At 41.4% G+C, this 9,689-nt stretch overlaps 1 protein-coding gene across 1 annotated transcript; it reads right to left on the bottom strand.

Moving 5' to 3' along the window:
* Positions 1-3,171: 3,171 nt before the first annotated feature.
* On the bottom strand, positions 3,172-5,533 carry LOC137193097 (uncharacterized). The gene has a single exon (XM_067604296.1). The coding sequence runs from the start codon at positions 5,061-5,063 to the stop codon at positions 4,179-4,181; it is 885 nt and encodes a 294-aa protein (XP_067460397.1). The 5' UTR covers positions 5,064-5,533; the 3' UTR covers positions 3,172-4,178.
* Positions 5,534-9,689: the final 4,156 nt, after the last annotated feature.

Below are 9,689 nucleotides of genomic sequence, written 5' to 3'. Positions count from 1 at the left end.
CCTAACTCATCTACTCTTCCTCTCTTTCATGTTTTCTTTCACCTCTCCACCCTCCTTCTCCAACTATCCTTTTATTCTACATTCCTCCTGTCCTTCATCTTTCTTGTTTTACCCATCCATCCCTTCCCTCCTTAATCTTCTGTCTTAACTGTTTATTGATCTACTTTCTTGTCCTTTTTTCCTTCATTTCTTCATCTCCCTGTATCTCATCAACTTTTCCTCTCCTACATCTTCCTCCCTCTGTCATCAACCTCTCTTCTGTCATCTTCTATCCTTTACATTTCCCCCTGTCCTCTTATTCATTTCCCTTTCTTTTGCTTCTTCATATTCCTTTCTCTATTTCTCAACATCATCTCTTGAATTCATTCTTTATGTTCCTGTCTTTCATCTGCCTACTTCTCCCCTCAACTCTTCCTATCCTTCATTATTCTTCCTGTATCTCTCTGGCCTTTCTCTCATTTCTTTACTCATTCACTCTCTCAATCTCCACCTTCAATCAATCAATCAATCAATCAATCAATTTTTATTTATATAGCGCCATATCACAACAGAAGTCATCTCAAGGCACTTTTCACATAGAGCAGGTCAAGACCGTACTCTTTAATTTACAGAGACCCAACAATTCCCCCATGAGCAAGCACTTGGCGACAGCAGTAAGGAAAAACTCCCCTTTAACGGGTAGAAACCTCAAGCAGACCCCGGCTCTTGGTGGGCGGCCATCTGCTTTGACCGGTTGGGTTGAGAGAGAGAAAGAGAGAGGGAAAGGGGGAGGGGGGACAGAAGAAAAACAATCACAACAACAACAATAAGCACAAGCAGCAATAGCCAGGGAAGGATGCCATCAGGACTGTGAAGGACCGCGAAGGTTCGGCCCGGGACTCAGGTTTTCCTGTGAGATGAGAAAGCACAAAAAACTCCGGGGAAGAAGCAAAGTTAGTGACATGCATTGATGTTACATGAATGCATACAGATGGAGAGGAGGAGGAGGAGGAGAGAGGAGCTCAGTGCATCATGGGAAGTCCCCCAGCAGTCTAGGCCTATAGCAACATAACTAAGGGCTGATCCAAGGCGAGCCTGGTCGGCCCTAACTATAAGCTTTATCAAAAAGGAAAGTTTTAAGCCTACTCTTAAACATAGAGAGGGTGTCTGCACCCCGGACTGAATCCGGTAGATGGTTCCATAGAAGAGGAGCCTGATAGCTGAAGGCTCTGCCTCCCATTCTACTTTTAAAGACTGTAGGGACCACCAGTAAGCCTGCATACTGGGAGCGCAGTGTTCTAGTGGGATAATACGGTATTATGAGCTCTTCAAGATATGATGGTGCCTGACCATTAAGGGCTTTGTAAGTTAGGAGAAGGATTTTAAATTCTATTCTAGATTTTACAGGAAGCCAATGTAGTGAAGCTAAAATGGGAGAAATGTGGTCTCTTTTTCTAGTTTTAGTCAATACACGTGCAGCTGCATTCTGGACCAGCTGGAGAGTCTTTAGAGACTTGTTAGGGCAGCCTGATAATAAGGAATTGCAATAATCCAGCCTAGAAGTAACAAATGAGTGAACTAGTTTTTCTGCATCTTTTTGGGAAAGGATGTGCCTGATTTTTGTGATATTACGTAAGTGAAAAAAGGCAGTCCTTGAAATTTGATTTATGTGGGAGTTAAAGGACATATCCTGATCAAAGATAACTCCCAGATTCCTTACGGTGGTGCTGGAGGCCAGGGTAATGCCATCCAGAGTAGCTATATCATTAGATAATGTGTTTCTAAGGTGTTTAGGGCCAAGCACAATAACTTCAGTTTTATCTGAATTTAGTAGTAGAAAATTGCAGGTCATCCAGGTCTTTATGTTGTTAAGGCATGTTTGGAGTTTGTTTAACTGATTGGGTTCATCTGGCTTCACTGATAAATATAATTGGGTGTCATCTGCGTAACAATGAAAATTTATGGAGTGTTTCCTAATAATATTACCTAAAGGAAGCATATATAAGGTGAATAGAATTGGTCCAAGTACAGAACCTTGTGGAACTCCGTGTCTAACTTTTGCCTTCACAGAGGATTCATCATTAACATGTACAAACTGAAATCGGTCTGATAAATAGGACTTAAACCAGCTTAATGCAGTTCCTTTAATGCCAATTAAATGTTCCAGTCTCTGCAAAAGGATTTGATGGTCAATTGTGTCGAATGCAGCACTAAGATCTAACAGGACAAGTATAGAGACAAGTCCTTTGTCCGATGCAGTTAGGAGGTCATTTGTGACTTTCACCAGTGCTGTCTCTGTGCTATGATGCGCTCTAAATCCTGACTGAAAATCCTCAAATAAACTATTGTTATGTAGAAAGTCACATAACTGATTAGAGACTGCTTTCTCAAGGATCTTGGATAGAAATGGAAGGTAGATATAGGTCTATAATTGGCTAAAACATCTGAATCAAGAGTAGGCTTCTTAAGAAGAGGTTTAATTACAGCTACTTTAAAGGACTGTGGTACATAGCCTGTTACTAAAGACAAATTGATCATATCTAGTAAAGAAGTGCTCACTAAGGGTAAGGCTTCCTTAAGCAGCCTAGTTGGGATGGGATCTAAGAGACAGGTTGATGGTTTAGCTGAACAAATCATTGAAGTTAGTTCAGACAAGTCTACTGGAGAAAAACAGTCCAAATATATGTCAGGATTTACTGCTGTTACTAAGGTTCCTGTGTTTGGGGAGAGAACGGTGCCTGTTGAGGGCAGGAGGTGGTTAATTTTGTCTCTAATAGTTAGAATTTTATCATTAAAGAAGCTCATAAAGTCGTTACTACTGAGAGCTATAGGAATACATGGATCAGTAGAGTTATGACTCTTTGTCAGCCTGGCCAAAGTGCTGAAAAGGAACCTAGGGCAGTTTTTATTCTCTTCTATTAATGCTGAGTAATAGGCGGCTCTGGCATTACAGAGGGCCTTCCTATATGACTACCTTGCCAGACTAAGCGAGATTCTTCTACTTTGGTGGAACGCCAAATCCTTTCCAATTTTCACGATGTTTGCTTTAATTTGCGAGTTTGGGAGTTATACCATGGAGCTAACCTCTTATGTTTTATTATCTTCTTTTTTAAGGGGGCGATGGAGTCGAGTGTTTGTCTTAGTGAGCCTGCAGCACTATCAATAAGATTATCAATTTGGGAGGGACTAAAGTTAACATAAGAGTCCTCTGTAGTATTGAGACATGGCAGTGAATTCAGTACTGACGGAATTGCTTCCTTAAATTTATCTACAACACTATCAGATAGACATCTAGTGAGGACATTTTTGTCTAATGGTGTATAATCCAGTAATAGGAATTCAAAAGTTATTAAAAAATGATCTGATAAAATAGGATTTTGTGGAAAAATTATTAAATGTTCAATTTCAATCCCGTAAGCCAGAACAAGGTCTAGGGTGTGGTTAAGACGGTGAGTGGGATTATTTACACACTGAGAGAAGCCAATTGAGTCTAATAATGAGATAAATGCAGTGCTGAGACTGTCACTATCAACGTCCACATGAATATTAAAATCACCTACTATAATTACTTTATCTGTACTAAGGACTAAATACGACAAAAACTCTGTGAATTCAGATAGGAATTCAGAGTACGGGCCAGGAGGACGATACACTATAACAAATAGAACTGGCTGTAAAGTTTTCCAGGTTGGCTGAGAGAGACTAAGAACAAGGCTTTTGAATGAGTTATAATTACATTTAGGTCTAGGGTTGATGATTAGGCTTGAGTTGAAAATGGCTGCAACTCCTCCTCCTCGGCCAGTGTCTCGAGGAATATGAGTATTAATATGACTGGGGGGAGTGGATTCATTTAGGCTGACGTATTCTTCATGACACAGCCAGGTTTCAGTGAGACAAAATAAATCAATATGATGATCTGAAATTAAATCGTTTACTAAAACAGCTTTAGATGAAAGAGATCTAATGTTCAAGAGTCCACATTTAATTATCTTATTTTGTTGTACTATTGCAGTAGTGGTTTTAAGTTTTACTAGATTTTCATGAATGACTCTTCTTTTGTTTACTTTGGATTTAATTGATTTATGTGGTCGGGGGACAGACACAGTCTCTATGTGGTTTTGGGTGGGTAACTGCTCTAATGGAAGCGCAGAGAAGCGTGTAGGACTGCAGCTCTGCCTCCTGGTCTCAACCCTGGGTTGTCATGGTTTTGGTTTACTAATAAACTTGGCCATATTTCTGGATATGAGAGCAGCTCCATCCAAAGTGGGATGTATGACGTCTCCCCTAATCAGACCAGGTCTTCCCCAGAAAGTCTGCCAATTATCTATGAAGCCCACATCGTTTGCTGGACACCACCTCGACAACCAGCGGTTGAATTGTGACATGCGGCTATACATGACATCACTGGTTAGATTAGGCAGCGGTCCAGAGAAAATTACGGAGTCCGACATTGTTTTTGCAAATGTACACACCGACTCAACATTAATTTTGGTGATCTCCGATTGGCGTAATCGGGAGTCGTTGCCGCCGACATGGATGACAATCGTACCATATTTACGTTTATTCTTAGCCAGCAGTTTTAAATTTGACTCAATGTCGCCCGCTCTGTCCCCAGGAATACATTGAACTATAGCTGCTGGTGTCGCTAACTTCACGTTTCTGACTATGGAGCTGCCAATAATCAGAGTTTGTTTCTCGGCGGGTGTGTCGCTGAGTGGGGAGAACCTGTTAGAAACATGAACTGGTTGGTGGTGAACCGTGGGCTTCTGCTTAGGGCTATGCTTCCTTCGGACAGTCACCCAGCCGCCCTGGCTTCCCGGCTGCTCGGGAGCTACCGGGGGAGTGAGAGCTACGCTAGGTCGGCCCGCACCGGATACTACGGGCTGGCTAACTATATTAGCAGCTGATTGTTTTTCCATGGTGCGGAGCCGCGCTTCCAATTCACTGAGCCTTGCCTCCAGTGCTGCAAATAAACTACACTTATTACACTTACCACTATCACTAAAGGAGGCAGAGGAATAACTAAACATTTGACACACCGAGCAAGAGAGAGCAGGAGAACGAGAGGGAGAGAGAGAAGCCATCGCTAACTGCTTAGTTTAAGTTAGCTGCTAGTGCTAGCTGCAGAGCTAAAGTGACTAACAACTTGTGCGATTAGCGAGAAAAGTCGCTAAGAGAAAAGCGCTGAGAGTGCTTGTGTAAAACTAGCGAAAGTTTAAATATACAGCAGATATTAATCCACAGTAATGTGATATATATAGGAAAATCAACTGAGATGAGAGCAGCAACAACGTTATCAGGAAACACAGTCGGCAACCGGAAATGATACAATACGCTTACCGTAGCACGTCAGCACGTTAAAAAGACAATTACATCTGATTGACAAGAGCCGTGACACTGTTTACATAAAAGTTGGTAAACTCTTCAAGTAAAGGCGTGGACTGCCCGTCCACCTCAAGGTGTAATTATCAGTCTTTACACCTTGCTCCCTAACTCATCTACTCTTCCTCTCTTTTGTTTTCTCTTTCACCTCTCCACCCTCCATCTCCTTCGACTCATTCTTTGTTTTCCATTCCTCCTGTCCTTCATCTCCTACCTTTACACTATTCTTTTTCTTGATTCTTGAAGCATCCACCCTTTCTCTTCATCTTCCTTCATTTTCCTCCACTTTTTCTATCCTTCATCTCTTATTCTTAGATTCTCAAGCCTTTCCATCTTTCTCTCCGTCATCCTCCACCCTTAACATCTCCTTTCTTCCTGTCCTTCATTCTTCTTACTTTCCCTTTCATACTCCTTTCATCCTCCACATTCCTTCCTTTTTCTCTTCACCCTTTCTTTTATTTTCTATCCTTTACATCTCCATGCTTCTTATCTTTAATCTTGTTTCCTATACCATTCCACCCTCTACCTATCCGGCTCCTCCATCTTCCCCTCTATCCTTTCTCTCCTTAATCCCTCTGTTTGTTCTATCATCCTCCACTGTTGTATCTTTAAACTTAGTTTTTCTCTCTCCTATCCAACTTTTGTTTCTTTCAACTTCTCTCCATCCTTTCTATCCTTCATGGATGGGAAGTAGGGTTCTCTCCCATCCTTCTTCACTTGATTTTCCTTTTTCTTCCTTCTTCTGCTATCCATCCATTGTTTTTTCTTTTCCTTCTCTAACCTCTATCATTCATGGATAAGAGCAATTTTTATCTTCATTTAACCATCCCTCCTTTCTGTCCCTTATTCTCATTCCTTCCTTCCTTCCTCCCATCTCCCTTTCTCCTGTCAACTTTTTCTTCCCCCAATCTTCCTCCCTCTCCCACCCAAGCTTCATCTTTCTTCTTTCCACCCTTCCACCCTTTCTCTTCATCATCTTAATTTTCCTCTCCACTTGTTCTATCCTTCATCTCTTATCCTTAGATTCTCAACCCTTTTCATATTTCATCTCATCCACTCTTCCTCTCCATTTTTCTCTCTCAATCCACCTTCTGTCTATTTCAACTTTGTTCTTTTCTCCATCTGTTGTGTCCTCCTTCTACCATCCACCCATCCTTTTGGTTTTTATTTCTCTCCATGATCTTTCTCTTCTAGCTCTCCACCCTTCCTCTTCTCCCTTCTATCATTCATCTTCTTTTATGTACCTTCATCTCTCACCATCTTCTTTCATTTATCAATCAACTCTTCCTCCCCCATTACTTCTCTCCTTTACCTTTCCATCCTTCTACATCTACATCTCCATCTTCCATCTACCCTCCTCTCCTTCATCTTTCCACTTCTCCCATCTCTCTTCTTTCTCCTTTCTAATAACTCCTTATCCATCCTCTTCCTCCCTCTCCTATCTTTTATCTACCTCTCCACCTTCATTCCTTTACCTTCTTTTAACCACTCTTCCTCTGTCATCTGCTGTCCTTCACATCTCCTCCCTTCCATTCCTTCAGTGATCTCTTGCTCCATCTTCCTTACTTTAAATCTCCACTCTTCATCTCCTTCATTTCCCAACCCTTTACTATCAAACTTTTCTTACCTTTTTATTTTCCTTCATTTATCCATCTGACTTTCATCTCTTTCAACTTTATTTTTCCTTTATACCCTTAATTTCTTTCATGGATGGGAGATGTAGGACCCTCTCATTCTTATTTATCTTGTTTCCTTTAACCAGTCACTCTCTCTCCTCTTCTCCTTCTCACTCTTCCTCCTGCTGACTTTTCCTCTCCTGCATCTTTCTCAGTCTTTCACATCTACCTTTCCTCTTGTGTCTTTACCAGTTCAGTCTCCATATTTCATCTTCCTCGATCACCATTCCACCTTTATCTCACTCCCTAACTCATCTACTCTCCCTCTTTCATCTTTTCTCTTTTGCCCTCCATCTCCTTCAACTCCCATCTTTTATTCTACATTCTTCCTCTCCTTCATTTTTATTTTACCCATCCACCCTTTCTTTAATTCACTTTCTACTTCTTTAATCTACCTTTTTTACTTTCATCCACCCTTCCTTTTCTTCTTCCTTCATTTTTCTCTCCTCTGTTGCTTCTCAACCCTTTCCATCTTCATCTCCAGTCCACCCTTCACTCTTCCTGTCCTTTTCTTTCTTTCCCTTAAATGATCCCTCCATCTTGCTTTCTCTAACTCTGTCCCTTTCTATCCCTCATCTCTTCCTCCAGTACTTTTTCTTTCCATCTTCATCTCTATCATTTTTTCCTTCATGTATGGGGAGCTAGGGCTCTCTCCCATCCTTCTTCACTTGACTTTCCTTTCTTTCTTCCTTCCTCTGGCGTCCATCCACCCAGCTTCTCCTTTCTTTTCTTCCCTTTTTTTTTTTACCTCCTCTCCTCTTTTTTTTTACCTCCTCTTCCTTGCTCTCCCACCCTTCCTGTCCTTAATTTTCCTTAATTTCTTCATCTCCCTCTCCCATCCACCTCTCTTCTCCATCATCTTTACCTTTCCCTGTCTTCTTTATTTCCCTCCCTTTCCCTTTGTCATATTCCTTTCTCTATTTCTCAACATCATCTCTTTGATTTATTCTTTATGTTCCTGTCTTTCATCTTCCTCCTTCTCCCCTCAACCCTTGCTATCTTCATCATTCTTCCTGTATCTCTCAGGCCTTTCTCTCGTTTCTTCATATCCTTCATCTCTTATCCTTAGATTCTCAACCCTTTCCATCTTTCTCTCCTTCATCTTCCACCCTTAACATCTCCTCTCTTCCTGTCCTTCATTCTTCTTACTTTTCCTTTCATACTCCTTCCATCCTCCACATTGTTTCCTTTTCCTCTTCAACCTTCCACTCTTTTCTCTTACCTATCCTACTCCTTCATCTTCCTTTCTTCCACCCAGCCTCTTACCCGTCCATCCTCCCCCTCCTTAATCTTCTGTCTTTACTGTTTTTCTGTTTATTGATCTACTTTCCTGTCCTTAATTTCCCTTCATTTCTTCATCTCCCTGTCTCTCATCAACTTTTCCTGTCCTGCTTCTTCCTCCCTCTCTCATCCACCTCTCTTCTCAATCATCTTCTATCCTTTACATTTCCCTCTGTCCTCTCGTTCATTTCCCTCCCTTTTCCTTCTTCTTCATATTCCTTTCTCTATTTCTCAACACCATCTCTTTAATTCATTCTTTATGTTCCTGTCTTTCATCTTCCTTCTTCTCCCCTGAACCCTTCCTGTCCTTCATCATTCTTCCTGTATCTCTCTGGCCTTTCCATTGTCATCTCTATCATTTTTTCCTTCATGCATGGGGAGCTAGGGCTCTCTCCCATCCTTCCTCACTTGACTTTCCTTTCTTTCTTCCTTCCTCTGGCGTCCATCCACCCAGCTTCTCCTTTCTTTTCTTCCCTTTTTTTTACCTCCCCACCCTCTGTTTTTCCTCTTCCTTGCTCTCCCACCCTTCCTGTCCTTAATTTTCCTTAATTTCTTCATCTCCCTCTCCCATCCACCTCTCTTCTCCATCATCTTCTCTTTAGTTCATTCTTTATGTTCCTGTCTTTCATCTTCCTTCTTCTCCCCTCAACCCTTCCTGTCCTTCATTATTCTTCCTGTATCTTTCTGGCCTTTCTCTCATTTCTTTACCTATTCACTCTCCATCTCGCTCCTTAATTCATCTACTCTTCCTCTCATTAATGTTTTCTCTTTCACCTCTCCACCCTCCATCTCCTCCAACTCTTCTTTGTTTTCCATTCCTCCTGTCCTTCATCTCTCTGGTTTTACTCATCCACCCTTCCCCTCCTTCATCTCCTAACTTTACTTTTACGTTATTCTTTAACATCCACCCTTTCTCTTCATCATCTTCCTTCATTTTCCTCCACTTTTTCTATCCTTCATCTCTCATTCTTCGATTTTCAACCCTTTCCATTTTTCATCTCCTTCTCCAATTTCTCTCCTTCATCCTCCACCCTTAACATCTCCACTCTTCCTCTCATTCATGTTTTCTCTTTCACCTCTCCACCCTCCATCTCCTCCAACTCATTCTTTATTTTCCATTCCTCCTGTCCTTTATCTCCTACCTTTACACTATTTTTTTTCTTGATTCTTGAACCATCCACCCTGTCTTCCTTCATTTTCCTCCACTTTTTCTATCCTTCATCCTCCACCCTTAACACCTCCACTCTTTCTCTCCTTCATTCTTCTTACTTTTCCTTTCATTCTCCTTTCATCCTCCACATTCCTTCCTTTTCGTCTTCACCCTTTCTTTTATTTCCTATCTTGTACATCTCCGCGCTTCCCATAATCTTG

The sequence above is a fragment of the Thunnus thynnus genome, chromosome 2 (genome assembly GCF_963924715.1).
Source record: "Thunnus thynnus chromosome 2, fThuThy2.1, whole genome shotgun sequence".
In the NCBI taxonomy this organism is placed as follows: domain Eukaryota; kingdom Metazoa; phylum Chordata; class Actinopteri; order Scombriformes; family Scombridae; genus Thunnus; species Thunnus thynnus.
Note: the sequence above shows the minus strand (reverse complement) of the source record. Positions and strands in the feature narration are given on the sequence as shown.